We start from the raw sequence: 18,490 nt of genomic DNA, 5'->3' as shown, positions 1-18,490 counted from the left end.
GTATATGCCCAAGAGAGGTATAGCTGGATCCTCAGGCAGTTCAATGTCCAATTTTCTGAGGAACCTCCAGACTGATTTCCAGAATGGTTTTACCAGTCTGCAATCCCACCAACAATGGAGGAGTGTTCCTCTTCCTCCACATCCTCGCCAGCATCTGCTGTCACCTGAGTTTTTGATCTTAGCCATTCTCACTGGTGTGAGGTGAAATCTCAGGGTTGTTTTGATTTGCATTTCCCTTATGACTAAAGATGTTGAACATTTCTTTAGGTGTTTCTCAGCCATTCGGCATTCCTCAGCTGTGAATTCTTTGTTTAGCTCTGAACCCCATTTTTTAATAGGGTTATTTGTTTCCCTGAGGTCTAGCTTCTTGAGTTCTTTGTATATTTTGGATATAAGGCCTCTATCTGTTGTAGGATTTGTAAAGATCTTTTCCCAATCTGTTGGTTGCCGTTTTGTCCTAACCACAGTGTCCTTTGCCTTACAGAAGCTTTGCAGTTTTATGAGATCCCATTTGTCGATTCTTGATCTTAGAGCATAAGCCATTGGTGTTTTGTTCAGGAAATTTTTTCCAGTGCCCATGTGTTCCAGATGCTTCCCTAGTTTTTCTTCTATTAGTTTGAGTGTGTCTGGTTTTATGTGGAGGTCCTTGATCCACTTGGACTTAAGCTTTGTACAGGGTGATAAGGATGGATCGATCTGCATTCTTCTACATGTTGCCCTCCAGTTGAACCAGCACCATTTGCTGAAAATGCTATCTTTTTTCCATTGGATGGTTTTGGCTCCTTTGTCAAAAATCAAGTGACCATAGGTGTGTGGGTTCATTTCTGGGTCTTCAATTCTATTCCATTGGTCTATCTGTCTGTCTCTGTACCAATACCATGCAGTTTTTATCACTATTGCTCTGTAATACTGCTTGAGTTCAGGGATACTGATTCCCCCTGAAGTCCTTTTATTGTTGAGGATAGCTTTAGCTATCCTGGGTTTTTTGTTATTCCAGATGAATTTGCAAATTGTTCTGTCTAACCCTTTGAAGAATTGGATTGGTATTTTGATGGGGATTGCATTGAATCTGTAGATTGCTTTTGGTAAAATGGCCATTTTTACTATATTAATCCTGCCAATCCATGAGCATGGGAGATCTTTCCATCTTCTGAGGTCTTCTTCAATTTCTTTCTTCAGAGTCTTGAAGTTCTTATTGTACAGATCTTTTACTTGCTTGGTTAAAGTCACACCGAGGTACTTTATACTATTTGGGTCTATTATGAAGTTTCCCTAATTTCTTTCTCGGCTTGTTTCTCTTTTGTATAGAGGAAGGCAACTGATTTATTTGAGTTAATTTTATACCCAGCCACTTTGTTGAAGTTGTTTATCAGCTTTAGTAGTTCTCTGGTGGAACTTTTGGGATCACTTAAATATACTATCATGTCATCTGCAAATAGTGATATTTTGACCTCTTCTTTTCCGATCTGTATCCCTTTGATCTCCTTTTGTTGTCTGATTGCTCTGGCTAGAACTTCAAGAACTATATTGAATAAGTAGGGAGAGAGTGGGCAGCCTTGTCTAGTCCCTGATTTTAGTGGGATTGCTTCAAGTTTCTCTCCATTTAGTTTAATGTTAGCAACTGGTTTGCTGTATATGGCTTTTACTATGTTTAGGTATGGGCCTTGAATTCCTATTCTTTCCAGGACTTTTATCATGAAGGGGTGTTGAATTTTGTCAAATGCTTTCTCAGCATCTAATGAAATGATCATGTGGTTCTGTTCTTTCAGTTTGTTTATATAATGGATCACGTTGATGGTTTTCCGTATATTAAACCATCCCTGCATGCCTGGGATGAAGCCTACTTGATCATGGTGGATGATTGTTTTGATGTGCTCTTGAATTCAGTTTGCCAGAATTTTATTGAGTATTTTTGCGTCGATATTCATAAGGGAAATTGGTCTGAAGTTCTCTTTCTTTGTTGTGTCTTTGTGTGGTTTAGGTATAAGAGTAATTGTGGCTTCGTAGAAGGAATTCGGTAGTGCTCCATCTGTTTCAATTTTGTGGAATAGTTTGGATAATATTGGTATGAGGTCTTCTATGAAGGTTTGATAGAATTCTGCACTAAACCCGTCTGGACCTGGGCTCTTTTTGGTTGGGAGACCTTTAATGACTGCTTCTATTTCCTTAGGAGTTATGGGGTTGTTTAACTGGTTTATCTGTTCCTGATTTAACTTCGATACCTGGTATCTGTCTAGGAAATTGTCCATTTCCTGAAGATTTTCAAGTTTTTTGAATATAGGTTTTTATAGTAAGATCTGATGATTTTTTGAATTTCCTCTGAATCTGTAGTTATGTCTCCCTTTTCATTTCTGATTTTGTTAATTTGGACGCACTCTCTGTGTCCTCTCATTAGTCTGGCTAAGGGTTTATCTATCTTGTTGATTTTCTCAAAGAACCAACTTTTGGTTCTGTTGATTCTTTCTATGGTCCTTTTTGTTTCTACTTGGTTGATTTCAGCTCTGAGTTTGATTATTTCCTGCCTTCTACTCCTCCTGGGTGTATTTGCTTCTTTTTGTTCTACAGCTTTTAGGTGTGCTGTCAAGCTGCTGACATATGCTCTTTCCTGTTTCTTTCTGCAGGCACTCAGCGCTATGAGTTTTCCTCTTAGCACAGCTTTCATTGTGTCCCATAAGTTTGGGTATGTTGTATCTTCATTTTCATTAAATTCTAAAAAGTTTTTAATTTCTTTCTTTATTTCTTCCTTGACCAGGTTATCATTGAGTAGAGCATTGTTCAATTTCCACGTATATGTGGGCATTCTTCCCTTATTGTTATTGAAGACCAGTTTTAGGCCATGGTGGTCCGATAGCACGCATGGGATTATTTCTATCTTTCTGTACCTGTTGAGGCCCGTTTTTTGACCAATTATATGGTCAATTTTGGAGAAAGTACCATGAGGAGCTGAGAAGAAGGTATATCCTTTTGCTTTAGGATAGAATGTTCTATAAATATCCGTTAAGTCCATTTGGCTCATGACTTCTCTTAGTCTGTCGACATCACTGTTTAATTTCTGTTTCCATGATCTGTCCATTGAGGAGAGTGGGGTGTTGAAATCTCCCACTATTATTGTGTGAGGTGCAATGTGTGTTTTGAGCTTTAGTAAGGTTTCTTTTACGTATGTAGGTGCCCTTGTATTTAGGGCATAGATATTTAGGATTGAGAGTTCATCTTGGTGGATTTTTCCTTTGATGAATATGAAGTGTCCTTCCTTATCTTTTTTGATGACTTTTAGTTGGAAATTGATTTTATTTGATATTAGAATGGCTACTCCAGCTTGCTTCTTCTGACCATTTGCTTGGAAAGTTGTTTTCCAGCCTTTCACTCTGAGGTAGTGTCTGTCTTTGTCTCTGAGGTGTGTTTCCTGTAGGCAGCAGAATGCAGGGTCCTCGTTGCGTATCCAGTTTGTTAATCTATGTCTTTTTATTGGGGAGTTGAGGCCATTGATATTGAGAGATATTAAGGAATAGTGATTATTGCTTCCCGTTATATTCATATTTGGATGTGAGGTTATGTTTGTGTGCTTTCATTCTCTTTGTTTTGTTGCCAAGACGATTAGTTTCTTGCTTCTTCTAGGGTATAGCTTGCCTCCTTATGTTGGGCTTTACCATTTATTATCCTTTGTAGTGCTGGATTTGTAGAAAGATATTGTGTAAATTTGGTTTTGTCATGGAATATCTTGGTTTCTCCATCAATGTTAATTGAGAGTTTTGCTGGATACAGTAACCTGGGCTGGCATTTGTGTTCTCTTAGGGTCTGTATGACATCAGTCCAGGATCTTCTGGCCTTCATAGTTTCTGGCGAGAAGTCTGGTGTGATTCTGATAGGTCTGCCTTTATATGTTACTTGACCTTTTTCCCTTACTGCTTTTAATATTCTTTCTTTATTTTGTGCGTTTGGTGTTTTGACAATTATGTGACGGGAGGTGTTTCTTTTCTGGTCCAATCTATTTGGAGTTCTGTAGGCTTCTTGTATGTCTATGGGTATCTCTTTTTTTAGGTTAGGGAAGTTTTCTTCTATGATTTTGTTGAAGATATTTACTGGTCCTTTGAGCTGGGAGTCTTCACTCTCTTCTATACCTATTATCCTTAGGTTTGATCTTCTCATTGAGTCCTGGATTTCCTGTATGTTTTGGACCAGTAGCTTTTTCCGCTTTACATTATCTTTGACAGTTGAGTCAATGATTTCTATGGAATCTTCTCCTCCTGAGATTCTCTCTTCCATCTCTTGTATTCTGTTGGTGAAGCTTGTATCTACAGCTCCTTGTCTCTCCTTTTGGTTTTCTATATCCAGGGTTGTTTCCATGTGTTCTTTCTTGATTGCTTCTATTTCCATTTTTAATTCCTTCAACTGTTTGATTGTGTTTTCCTGGAATTCTTTCAGGGATTTTTGTGTTTCCTCTCTATGGGCTTCTACTTGTTTATTTATGTTTTCCTGGAATTCTTTCAGGCATTTTTGCGATTCCTCTCTGTAGGCTTCTACTTGTTCTCTAAGTGAGTTCTTCACGTCTTTCTTGAAGTCCTCCAGCATCATGGTCAAAAGTGATTTTGAAACTAGATCTTGCTTTTCTGGTGTGTTTGGATATTCCATGTTTGTTTTGATGGGAGAATTGGGCTCCGATGGTGCCATGTAGTCTTAGTTTCTGTTGCTTGGGTTCCTGCGCTTGCCTCTCGCCATCAGATTATCTCTAGTGTTACTTTGTTCTGCTATTTCTGACAGTGGCTAAACTGTCCTATAAGCCTGTGTGTCAGGAGTGCTGTAGACCTGTTTTCCTCTCTTTCAGTCAGTTATGGGGACAGAGTGTTCTGCTTTCCGGCGTGTAGTTTTTCCTCTCTACAGGTCTTCAGCTGTTCCTGTGGGCCTGTGTCTTGAGTTCACCAGGCAGCTTTCTTGCAGCAGAAAATTTGGTCTTACCTGTGGTCCCGAGGCTCAAGTTCGCTTGTGGGGTGCTGCCCACGGGCTCTCTGCAGCGGCAGCAACCAGGAAGACCTGTGCCGCCGTTTCCGGGAGCTTCAGTGCACCAGGGTTCCAGATGGTCTTTGGCTTTTTCCTCTGGCGTCAGAGATGTGTGTGCAGAGAGCAGTCTCTTCTGGTTTCCCAGGCTTGTCTGCCTCTCTGAAGGTTTAGCTCTCCCTCCCACGGGATTTGGGTGCAGAGAACTGTTTATCCGGTCTGTTTCCTTCAGGTTCCGGCGGTGTCTCAGGCAGGGGTCCTGCCGCTCCTGGGCCCTCCCCCACGGGAGCCCAGAGGCCTTATACAGTTTCCTCTTGGGCCAGGGATGTGGGCAGGGGTGAGCAGTGTTGGTGGTCTCTTCCGCTCTGCAGCCTCAGGAGTGCCCACCTGACCAGGCGGTTGGGTCTCTCTCTCACGGGGTCTGGGAGTAGAGAGCTGCTGCCGAAACCGACATATTTTATAATACACAGTAAACTACCTGTATACATAATGGCATCTGATTATTCAAGCATTTGCATATGCATGCTCTTTCCTGTTCACCTTCAGTTGAATGTACTGTTATTTGTTTCTGTCATATTAGCTCTCTCTTCCCAGTCAGGTTTAAAGTAGAGGTTTAGAATATTGTGAAAGCACTGACTAAGTCAGCTTCATTGAGGAGCACAATTAATTCAAACCTGCAGGCTGACTTTCACCTTCTCTGGTGAGGGACACTGCAGAGGATGATTTCAGCGCAGCAGGACCCCAAGGAGGAAGAGCCCGCAGAGAAGAAATTACATGCTAGGCCACATGACTCGGGGGACAGAAGACTGGAAAGGATTTCCCTCAAATACAGCACTTGTGCCCTGTAACACGGAGTCATTCCATAGGCAGGCAACTGGAGAGCAATGTACGTATGTAAAGTTTTACTGCTTAAAAGCACTCCACCTGACATGGCTTGAAGCAAGCTGTAACCCTCCTGAAGATAAAGCCTTGACTGCGTCTTACGCCTGTGCTTATAGGCACGCCATGTGTTAGCCAAGCGCTTCCTTTTAAATTCTAGTCTTCTCACCGACGTTTCTGTAACTTAGAAGATACTGCTCCGTTTAGAACTTCAATGACACAGGGACATATTGAGTTCAACCAACCAGTTAAAAAACACCCAATTCCAGTTTGTGCAAAAGATATGAAAGGCTGAATTGTGGATATTCTTCAAGAGGAGAGCAGCACAGAGACCACAACATGTCTCAAAAATAGGTTTGATATTATGTAATATATTAGTACCACAGAATGACAATTTGCCTAGGACTTGGTATAAAAACCACTATGTATCTATGGATACATATGCATATGTATCCCAATTAAACACAGAGGGAAAAAAAACAAAGGCAAATAGACACAAAGAAAATAGAGACTAAAAAGGCCCTGGGTATGAATGAGAACTGGGGGTGGGTGCATGTGGGGGTCTGAGGACAGGAAAGGGGACAAGTGATACTGTAATCTCCAGAAGTAAAGAACTGTGCATAAACAACCACAGGTCCCTTGTGAGAGTCATTCTTTAGAACAGAGTTGACTCGGCTGTTCACAGTGTGAATTTATAATTTCTCTACAGTTTGATAAGTGCATTTATTCAGCTAGTAAAAAACAAGTGAACTTAAATAAAAAACTATGGCCATCCTAGAGGCCCCCTCTCATCTGGCAGAGGCTTACAGGTATGGAGCAACCCCAGCACCTTTCTTGGGATTGCTTCATTGGAGCAAACCGACTTTCTGAATGAATAATTAGCATAGTCACGAGTCACTGTGCTTATATTCCAAGCAAGCACCCTTATATAACAGATATTATCCTTAACTCACTTTGGGTAGAAGTCACAAGGTCCCGTTCACTCTCTCACTCATTCCACAAACAGTGTTGGCCCACCCTGTGTCAAGCGCCATGAAAACATCAGGGAACAAAAGAGCTATAAGGGCAAGTGGACTACGGGCAAATGTGCAAAGCAACATGCTGGGCTCTCCAGACAAGAAAGCCCTACCCACAGATGTTCAGGAGAACCAGAATGATTATTTCATGTTCTGGTATTGATTAGGAGAACCAAGCAAGACACAAACATTTCAGTTAGGGTTCTGACACAGCTATTTAAAAAGCCAGATCTGACAGTCCTCCGAACACAAGCATAGGAAAATTCACATATATCAGAAAAGAGCTCATTCCAGAGAAGAGGTCGGTGTCTTCCAAACTCTGAGGACTTTGGCTGTGTTAATGCCAAAATACCACAGTGACTACAACGGGCATTCTAGAAACCTACCTCTGCTGTGATGCACATCTTTATAAAGGACTTGAAATCCCCAGTAGACCATGTTTGTGAGTTGATAGATTGCCCAGCAGGAGCACTGGGAGACTTTTACATGACACAGGAACCCTGAGCCAGAACTACAGTCTGCTGCCATTGCTACCCAGAGGACTATGTTAAAATGCTGAGAGAGAAAGCACCCTCAGACCTCAGCATGTGCCTGGCTACCACAGTCATCCTCCAGTTCCCGATACTTTGCTTTTCCGAATCAGCAGAAGCTTCTAGATGCAGGCATCCCACTCTACTCATTAAGCATTTCCATCTTCAACGGTACACATACCCATGTGGGTTTAGGAGCGTCTCTGGAGGAGGTGTTCCAGCCAACTGTACTTCCTCTGCCCCCACAAGACAGAACACTGCTCTTCCCACCAGGTGATTCTTCTAGAGGGCATTGATGAAAGCTTCAGAGTGGATCCTTTACAGTGACAAACTTACAACTCCTCTAAAAGGAGAGAGAGTGGAAACAGACATTTTCACTATTGCAGATAGCAGCAGGAGTGTCGATGCCCGCAGTCTGGAGGACAGCAGTAGCACTGGGGGTGGGGAAGCTAACCTTTTATCTTATAACCAAGAGCAGAGAGGCACGCACTGTGTTGCTGGAGACCGTGATGCAGGCGAGTGGCAAAGGCTGGAGCGGGAAAATGGGCTCCCATCTCTTGTCACCAAAGAGTGGGGAATGCCCATGCCTCCCATGCAGCCTTCAAATACAAACTTGCTCTATTACCCAGAGTGCGACTGAGCGGGGTTCGGCACTGCTTTGCGCACAGGTGGGAACTGAAGCACAGACACTGAAGAACCTGTGCACACCACATGGCTCATGCGCAGGGCCAGGCTGTGAAGGCCCTCTGTCCAGAGTTGAATTCTACGCTCCAGTCATTACAATGGGAGGCATGTCTTGGTTGTAAGAGACTTGAGGTTTTACCCTGAAGTCACAAAGCCAGATCAAGGCTCCTTTGGAAGTAACAGAAAACCTGAGTATAAACAACCCCATCCACTTCCCTCATCTGTAACGTCCTATTTGTCCTCTTCCCAACTGGCTTCCCTTATACCTGCCCTTGAAGCTATGACTTTCTGCGAATTTTTCTGTCTCTAGTTCCCATCTTCCTACAGGAGTAGTGATAAATGTGTGCTCTCACAACCAGTCAGGGTTCTAGAGATATGAACTCTGGTTTTCATGCTTGCAGGGTGAGTGTTTTACCTATGTAGCCATCTTTCCACCTCAATAATTATTACTGCACAGTGTGCATTTATCTGGAAGGAGACCTAAGACAACGGTCTAATGAAGATCTTAAGCCACAGCAGAATGAAGTTGTTTCTCTTCTCTTAGCCAGGAGACCGAGAAGGGGTAGAATGGATCAATAGTGTGCCAGTACTCACTCCTTCCTTTCTTTATGAGTGAGACCTTCAATCCACCACTGGGCCTGTGTTCACCATATCGGTGGTATTGACTTAGTACAGACTTGAAATGTGCCCACAGCTGAGGCTTCCATCATCTTCCCTTGCCTTTCAGGAGGAAAAAGCATTTCCCCATAGCTGTAACTCCATGGAGGATGAGAAATGCAGGGAACAAATCTAACAAAACCAACCTGCATCCTGGAACCAGGGTCTGTAACAACCAGCAAGTCCAACGCATCCTCAGCTTACACATAGGCAAAACCAGCTCACCGCCCCTTCTCAGTGGGTGGCTGGGATGTGTGTGTGCACTGGGGGAGCTGCTTTGAGAACTCTCGAAAGCACTTTGACTGCTGACCACAGTTTGCTTGTGGCTCAGGTTGCAGCGTGTCATCCAATGTGGCTTTCCTTCTATGCCTTCAGCTTCCTCCCTCCAGCCTGACTACCCGCTCCAGTAGAAAGAGCTCATAGGGCTGGGGAAAGCACTTGGCATACAGTAAACAGCTACACAATACGAAGTAGTAGCCATAAGCTGGCACAGAAAATGTTGGCATTTATACTGTTTCTAAACGTTCTCAAATCTACAGAATGCTGAGCATTGCACCACACTTTGTGACCTCAGTGTTCCCAGAGGATGAAGACAGAAAGTATCTTCTACCACCATCTGTTCAACCACAGATGAATTTCTCACAGTGGCAAGGAATTACTCGTGTGGGAAGGCACTGTGTTCTACTATGTTAAGGTTCTACTATGTCAAGAACCAATCTGAAACCAAGCATCACATTCCTGGTTTTATGTCTCAGTTCTTAATCACCTCACCTTTCCTCTTTAATTTGTGATTTCTCTTTTGGAAAGGATATGCCTAAAAGGTTAGATTCAGGAGTCATGAAGGAATTTTTACATTGTTGATTTCTACTTACGCACTTGCTGACATTTGTTTGTGAACAGGATAAATATAACACACCAAGAAATAAAGAATGGCCAGCTGGTTTGCAGCAGTGCCCCTGGCATATAACAACTCCATCAGATGTAGACCAGGCTGGTCTCAAACTCAGAGATCTGCCTGCCTCTGCCTCCTAAGTGCTGGGATTAAAGGCGTGAGCTGCCACACTCCACTGTAGTTAATTCATATCTATAGTTCAGGGTAAAAGTTTAACTTTCTTCCCTTAAATATGACAGTAACCAAATCATACAAAGCAGGCAGTAGACAGTAGACAAAGACTTTCTGTGATAACTGACACTGTATTCAATTTGGTGAGGTGAGCTGTGATTAACACTGAGGCTGAAAATTATAAAATTCTCGGGCCTAGGGAGAGTGGAACATGTTTCTTTGAAATTAAAGAATAAGGAATCCACTTTGAAGAAGCTCGCATTCCCTTGAGAATTTATTTCATGTTCTGATGCTTTGTAGACATTCTATAGGTCTCCACCATTACTTATGTTATCGATGAAAGTGTGTGAGAAATTCTTTAAGCAGACTAGAGGAAGCAGGCACACACAGCCTCTGCTCTGCTTATTAGACTGCTACTGGTTTGCCATCTCCCTGGTTCCTTTTACTCACTCACACATGTTAAGTCATTGTCACAGCATCTGCTACTGGAGATGACTCTACTTCAGCGACTAAAACAATACCTAGCTCCTTTCTATTTACTTTTTTGTCATTGGCTGTACCCCTGACACAGCATGTCAAATCCTCATCCTGAGATAGACACAGGGCTGGGGAGAGGATGTCCCTGTGTCTCTGATGTCACTATTCACTGGTATGACGATAATTTCCCTCTGAGTCAAGATTGACTTTTACAGACACTCTCTCCCCTAGGGGTGCAGGCAGAAAGGACCAATCAAGAAAAATTCACATGACGAGATGCCTCTTTCCAGCTCTGACTTAGGTCTGGGGCAGTGTGCAGCGGGTGGCCCTTTGAAAGGTAAAACATCCATTCCCTTCCCTGCTCAAAGCTCACCACTATTTCTCACAGTTCAAATGAGATCTTAACTCCTCCATGGTCTTCCAAAGCCTGGGTCCTCTACAGTGTCCTTTGCTGCTTCCCTGTGGTCACATTTCCACGGCCACACTTGGGATTTGTCATGTTTCATTATCTGTGCTCTCTCTGGCTTGTGAGCTTATGTTGGTCTGCCTGGTTCACAGCCTGTTTGTCTAGGTCCTGGCGAATACCCACTAACAATGCAGACTCCTGAGCATGTACAGCTCCTGGCTCAACGGACTCTCCCCTGGCTTCCCATTCACTTTCCAGTAACACTGTCCACAGTCAGAACACTAAGGCAGGCCTGTCCTTCCTGTCACTTCTGCATTTTTAACTTCCTCTTCTCTCTGGAGTTCACATGATGCCCATTCTTTTCCCTAGCTGCTACAGGAAGTAAATGGTTGCTATCAGAGGGAGGAGACATTTTCTCCCGTAGTGTAGACATCTCTACATTGTCTATCCAACTAAAATTCACACTTGAGGAAACACATTCCTACAAGAAATATCAATTAAACTCACACACACACACACACACACACACACACACACACACACACACACGGCGGGGAGAGGTAGTGTGAGAGAGATAAATCAAAGTAGGGGTAAATTTGATCAAAATATGTTGTATGGATGTATGGAAATGTCAAAATGAACTCAGTATGTATAATTATTGTCCGCTAACAGACCTTTTAAAAAGTTCATATAACTCACGCATTTACTAATTATGTTGCTTTTGGCTGACATAGGTGGTGGCTCACAGAGAGAGAGCTCTGAAAATCCTGAACCTATGTCAGAAATCCTTTCAACAATACAACTGCACAATATTTCTTATGCTAAACCGTGTGTGTGTGTGTGTGTGTGTGTGTGTGTGTGTGTGTGAATACATGCACATGTGTGTTTTCCATATGTCTTGTCTCTGTGTGTGTGTGTGTATGCAGACACATGTTCAGGTGCATGTGTGTACTTAAACATCTTTTTGTGTCTGTTTCCTCCTACCCAAGGATAAAGTTATCAGCATGCAGCCATCCATGGCTTCTTGGTAGGGTCTGGGGATCTGAGCTCAGGTTCTCCTGCTGGTGCGGTTGGCACTTTCCTAATTTGTCATCTCCCTGGTTCCTTTTACTCACGCATGGTAAGTCACTGTCCCAGCAACCACACAGTAACACAGATCTAACCTATACTGTGACGGTTGCTACAGAGAGAGAGAGGAGAGGAGAGGAGAGGAGAGGAGAGGAGAGGAGAGGAGAGGAGAGGAGAGGAGAGGAGAGGAGAGAGAGAGAGAGAGAGAGAGAGAGAGAGAGAGAGAGAGAGAGAGAATATATTCGTGAAGCAAAGCAGAAAAAGCAAGTGGGAAAGGAACTAGTGAGCGCAAGACACGTAATTTTAATGTAGACATTATTTTAGAACCATAAACCCCTTAATGTTAAAAATATGATATATAGTATATAAAATACAAATATACCAATTAAATCATCTAACTCAGCCATGTTCACAGTAGGTGGAATTAATGATGATGACTGCGTAAAAACAAGAGTTTTGCACTTAATTTCCATAGAAGTCAATGGGGTGGATGGAACAGACACCATCTCTTTTGAACAGTAAGGAGGAATCTCTGCCAATCTCTGCAAGCAGGGGTGCCTCTGCAAGCAGGGGTGTCTGTAACAGGAGCACTGTGTCACCAAGATGGCCTCTCTCTCAGCTTCATGCATGATACTCCACCCAGCAGGAATTCTTGCTGCCTCCAAAGCTTCCCAGCTACCTTAGAAAAGACTTGAGAAGACACAGGGTGTGCTTAAGCCAAGGGCCTAAACCTCCTTGGCTGTGGAGAGGACCCAAGTGACATTTCCTACCCCAGGAACTGAGGACGGCAACCTTGGCACTGACAGGGGAGATTTCGTTACGGGAGATGTCAAACTCACATGTCAGTGCCGACATTAAGCTTGTCTGATTCGGAGTCTGTGTCCTTAATCCTATACTATATGTACCTAAACACGCTTTGGAATAGGTGATATGTGGACAGACCATGTTTCCAATCCCTTTAGGACAGTCCTGGTCCATATCCTTTGTCCTGGCACCGTCATGATCTGTACTTGTTCTAGGACAGTCCTGGTCGGCACTCGTTGTTCTGGTGAAGTGTTAATTGTACCTCTTTTGAGAATGAAATTGAAGGGTAAATCATCTGAAACAATTCTTTAGAATTGACAGCCTATTAGAAGAGCAGATGTGGAGGACTTACAATGCCATTGAGCAGGTGATGGGCAGTGAAAGATGCTTGTGGGGAAACAGTTTTTTGGTAAGATGAGGCAGGCCGAGAGGAGCATGGAGTTGCCCGTCCCAGTTCTGGCTATAACATCAAGTCCTCTTTAAGAGAGATAGTAGGGTTGGGGCCGACACTCAGAGCTGGGAATTCCCTTATTGGTAAAATAGGACTTCAATGTTAGGAAAATTATATTGTCACTCAGACTCATTGTGAATATCAAATGAGATAAGATATTCAAACTATTTGTTAAGGTAATGAGGTAGCATTGAGAGGTAAGCTACCAAGGAAATATACTTCTGAAATCACTTGCTTCCTCCTTTTGAAAATAAAAGCATGGATCTACTTGACTCAAGGAATCCTGTCTGTTCCTACACGGGACTTAGGGAGAAATTTTCCACTTCATTACAAACACCTAGGATAACCAAATCCACATGCTGACTGGAAGGTCAGTGTGTCTGCGGGCTTGGCCTGGGCATGTTTGAAGCACTACCACCCTTCACTTTTCCTTCTTCACTGGTAAATTTTCCTTTCTTTGTCTTATCTCACGCACATGAGGCGTCCCATCTCCATCAGTTTCTTCAATTGAATAGCCTCTTGCCTTTGGAGGATTAACTTTCCCTGAGAAATGATGTAACCACTTTAGATATGTCCTGCCCCTTGCTTGATTTGGGAAAACAGGGCTGTTTTATTTGAAATTTCATTACTTCTCTTTGTTGCCAGTCTGGCAGTGTTGCTTCCTCCTTGAACTTTACAGTGTCTTCCTGTCTGAACTCCTGAATAGTAACTAATTAAACCATTGCTGAATGCCCCTTTGTCGGGAGAAGTTAAGAGCTGGAGGGAAATACCATACATGGAGTCTGCCTGCTGTCTGGGTCTCAGGCCATTTGTACAGAGTTGCTGAGGGTTTTTGTACATATTTTAAGAAGACAGACATGAAACTTTCTCCAAGAGATGTAGCTGTCTAGATTTATGAATGACCTAGAACATAACAGTAAAAGAAACACTTTGAAATGGTTTCTCTCATATGAATGAATACACAAATTGTGTGTGTGTGTGTGTGTGTATGTGTGTGTGTGTGTGTGTGTGTGTGTGTGTGTGTGTGTGTGTGTTAGGATTTGGTATGAAGAAACCATGCCTGTACTGTTCTGCAAATACCACAGTATTTTTCCCTTGAGATTAATGTATTGGTTAGCAATTCAGAGGACACAACTTAACAGTCAGGACTATGTTCAACTTGGCTTTAAATTGGCGAGGGTCTTGGAAGTCTGCAGGACCAGGCAGCACTTTGTGACCAGGACTCCAGTTCAGTAGCCTCAGAAGTCAATTCAGAGCCCATGTTTCAGCTCCAGTTTGCTCAGTGTCCTGTGAGAATCTGGAGCTTTGGGTCGAGTGGTCTCTGAGATCAGTGTAGCTGTGGGGTTTCTCAAATGCCAGAGGTCACTTCAGGACCCTTATTCATGGAGGTGCAAAGTCATGTGGCCATTGTGGGATTCAGTTTAAAGACTTCTCAGAAAATTAAACATAAACCACCTTATTTTACCCTACCATTTCACACCTGAGCAACTTCCCAGAGAACTACATATCCTCCTGTAGAGATATGTGAAACCCATGGTAACTGCTTCTCTGTTCACAGGAATCAGTAAAAACTGGCATATATAGCTGCTATATCATCTATCTATCTATCTATCTACCTACCTACCTACCTACCTACCTACCTACCTACCTACCGACCTACCTACCTATCATCTATCACCTTAAATATATACACACACATATTATTCAACTTTAAAGAACAATGTAATCTTAGAATGCATAATATTAAACTAGGCAGTACAATATTAGAAAGAAAAAAACACATATATAATCTAGCCAATAATACATGTATATGCATAAACACATGGATGTGGGTAGAGTAGTACATGTGGGTAAGAGAACAAGGAAGGTTAACTATGAGGGCACAGTGAAGAAAAACCAAATGCAGGTTGAACAGGAGTTACCAATGGGGATATGAGGTAACTGTTTTTCTCATTCTGATTCTCTCATGGGATTTTAGGTCTTGGTGGTAGATAAGTGCATAAAAGTGTTTTGATAGTGGAAGTATAAAGTCCAATGTCAAGAATCTCCAAAGCATCTGTTTAGAATAGCTATTCTAACTGTATTCCGTGAACAGCACGGTCCTCAAGTCTGGTCAATTCAGTGTACGGTATTTTTTATGCAACACTTCTGGGAATAAAGATAATAAAAAAATACTCTTAAGCAGTTCAACTCTAGAGAAGCAAAGGGCTTCGCTGATAAAAGAGAAACTACTCTGAATTAGCAAAATTCTTAGAGATTAATAGGAAGATGACAAAGATCACAGCAATTGTAAATTGAGCAAAAGCCATTAAACAGTTCTCAGTAGAGGAAAAGCTGAAACAGGGAAACAGATGTCCAACTTTGCATTGGAGGTAGCATGCATACTGACGTTGGAGTGAGATTCCTCTCGGCAGTTGATTGGTTGAGTCTGGGCACACGCTCTTGAGTGGAGAAGACTGTGGGGAGCACATGTGTATTGCCAACACATAGACAGGGGGGCCACTGCTCTAGCCTGATAAACGTGCCAAAAATCATGACTGCTTATATGTGTGGACTCTTTAACTCCATTCCTCTCTATTTACTGCTTAGGTGTAGCTGTTACTGCATTAACACTTCTAATAGTAAAACACTGAAAAGAGCCCAAATGTGCACAGTTAGAGAGCAGGCTAAATTTGCGCAGCGGGAAACTGTGGCAATCGGAGACAACAGGGAAACCACCAACTTCTATACAGTGACATGTAGAGATCTATAAGGATACACTAGTGAGGAAAACAAGACCCAATTGTAGTTTGTTTAGGAAAAATAATATATAGTCACGATTTGTTACATTTACATAAAGGTAAGAAACACAAGCAGCTAATATATCAGAGAAGGAGCCTGGTGTCAGGGAGGGCAGTGGTTTCTGGGGAAGCAGGCAGATAGGAGAAAGGGCAGAGAGAAAGCTTTGCATTATGGTTTTGTTCCACTTTTCAAAATGCTTAAATTTATTCTATTAAAGAAAAGAGCTGAGGAGATGGCTCAGTAGGTAGAGCTGCTTGCCGTCAAGGCTGACGACCCAAGTTTGATCCCTACAACCCAGAAGGTGGAAAGAAAGAAGTAATATATGCAAGTTACCCTCTGATGGACACAGACACATACCTTTTTTTTTTTAATTAAAGAAAGTATTTCTTGTAGCTTTTCTCCCCTTGTAGAATCTCTGTAGCTAGCCCTCTTTGGGGACAGAATATGGAGGTGAGGAGCAGGGTATGCCGGGGACCCCTAGACTGCTAGTGTCCTTTGGGATGTGTGTCTTCTTCCCTTGGAGTATGAGGTCGAGTCCGACACTAAGGCTCCCTTGATGCTCTGGCTGGGCACTGCGTGAAGGGATGGGTCTCCTCTCCGTTTGTAATCATGTCTCTGCTTGTTGCACCTTACCCCACCTACACATGCTGTTGTTTGGGACCCCCAACATAACGCCACGTCTGCTGCAGGGCTCACACAACAGTCAAAATATCTATTCTCATTTACACATTTCTACCAGAGGAATCTAATGAATGAGACGTTTTTTTTTTTTAAATATTCAATATAACACTAATTTTTGAATGTCAGATACATAGAGCGTATACACAGTTCTCCATCTCCTGAGGTTCATAATCTGCTAAGTTACTTTGTTCTGTATCTTACCCTTTCTGGAAACCATTAAATGCTTTGTGCGTCTGGATGGAGATAAGCTCTGAACACGGAAATAGAGAGATTACTCCATATTTCCTAGTCTAGGCATCTGGTAGGTGAAATGACTATCTTAATTTGTCCTTCATGTATATAACTTTATTCATTTAAAATACTATTGTTTAGTTTGGCAAATGCTAGGACATTATTCTGCCAGTGAGCTAAACCCATAACACTTATAAGGAACTACCTTCTCGCCTTTAAACTCCACTAGGAATAAGTACACTGGTTACAAGATGCATCTTGCTTAATTAAAAAGGAAAGATCTATTGTAATAAATTACTGTGTTTTTAGACTTTTTTCTGAACATAGAACTCATTTATAATTTTCAGTAAAAGTACAAAGAGCCTTTGCGCTTCTGAAGAAGATAAAAGAATTCTCCACACACTGTACACTTTCAGAAGAAAAATAATGAAGAATTAAAAATAGTTCCCAACTCCGCCATTCTTTGAAATTGGTAATTTATTCCTGGAGTCTCCAAAGAGGAGAAGCAGAAGACACTTGGCTCCCTCCCATCAGTGAAATTACTCATGGCTCTCGCTGCCTCTGGTAGGACAGTGACTACCAGACCCTCCTTGAAATTCCATTGGAAACTCCATAGTCAATCTAAAGTTCATGGATATCATTTTGTAACTCAAAAAGGAACACAACAGAAGAATTATTTTTTCCTGGCTTTATTCAATTTCCGACTGCAAATCTTTCCAATAAAAATCAGATTTTTCAAGTTTCATGACTGCCATCTACTGGTGAGTGAGGAGGTGACAGCTTATTTTTTGAAATAACTGCATTGTCTAAGGCCTCCAGTTTCAGGCTTAAATAATTCCCATTGAAATATCAAATGCTACACAGCTAGAGAACCGGGAGGATTTGGATGATTAAACCCAAATCATTTGACTGTATATTACTTGCCTAATTCAAGAACGGAAAAATGTGTTTTCTCTTTTAGAATTTATTACATTTTGTAAGTATTATTAAAAAGTAGTGATAATGTGTGATTTGGGTTCCAATTTAAATTCTGCTCGCTCTCTCTCTCTCTTTCTATATCTATCTATCTATCTATCTATCTATCTATCTATCTATCTATCTCTCACGTGCGCGCGTGTGTGTGTGGATTGTGTTGATATTAGGTCTCTTCTTCAATTTCTCTCCGTCTTACTTTCTGAGACAGGGTTTCTCACTGAATCTGGAGCTCGGAGACTTAAGCAGCCAGCAGTAATTTTGTCCCTGTTATGAACTGTAAGGTAAGTATTTTTGGAGCTAGAGGTTTGCTATGAGGGGTTGGGGGGAGGCGGGTCTTGACCCACAGGTTGAGAACTACTCATCTAGGGAAATCAAACATGGTTCATGCGGTGAAATTCTCTGGTGGTAGAGGGGCAGTGAACTTAAAAAAAAAAAAAGAATTGTGCAAACACAGGACAACTCCATTAACACATGATGCACACAACAGCAAAGGTAAATGTTTCAAGGCCGCGTGTCGCTTGAACATGGACATTTATATAGTCACCTTTTACATGCGGGAAGCACTTAGCATTTACAGTTCCTAGAGCATACCTGGCTTAAAATGTGGTAAAGAATGAACTCCAGGCCACGTGTCTTCGTTTGGTGTTCCAAGAACCTAGTAAAGAACAGGAAATTGTGAAAACAGACATTATTTCCAAAGCACTCAGAATTCTCAAGAGCAGAAAATAGTAAACTGTGCGGTGTGAAGCTCTGCGTGTTTCCCCATTACCCTCAGCCATGGTGTTCATTTCAATA

The 18,490-nt window shown here is 42.2% G+C and overlaps 1 protein-coding gene across 9 annotated transcripts in view; it reads right to left on the bottom strand.

Annotated features, from left to right (window-relative positions):
- The window catches only part of Cdk14 (cyclin-dependent kinase 14), a 582,117-nt gene that overhangs the window by 123,587 nt on the left and 440,040 nt on the right, over positions 1-18,490 (bottom strand). For all 9 annotated transcript variants that reach the window (XM_087657963.1, XM_087657960.1, NM_001395582.1 and 6 more), the window contains 1 exon segment: positions 18,287-18,350. In XM_087657963.1, the coding sequence (XP_087514089.1) occupies positions 18,287-18,350 (64 nt within the window).

Source organism: Rattus norvegicus, chromosome 4, assembly GCF_021556685.1.
Source record: "Rattus norvegicus strain SHRSP/BbbUtx chromosome 4, alternate assembly SHRSP_T2T, whole genome shotgun sequence".
Classification (NCBI taxonomy): Eukaryota; Metazoa; Chordata; class Mammalia; order Rodentia; family Muridae; genus Rattus; species Rattus norvegicus.
Note: the sequence above shows the minus strand (reverse complement) of the source record. Positions and strands in the feature narration are given on the sequence as shown.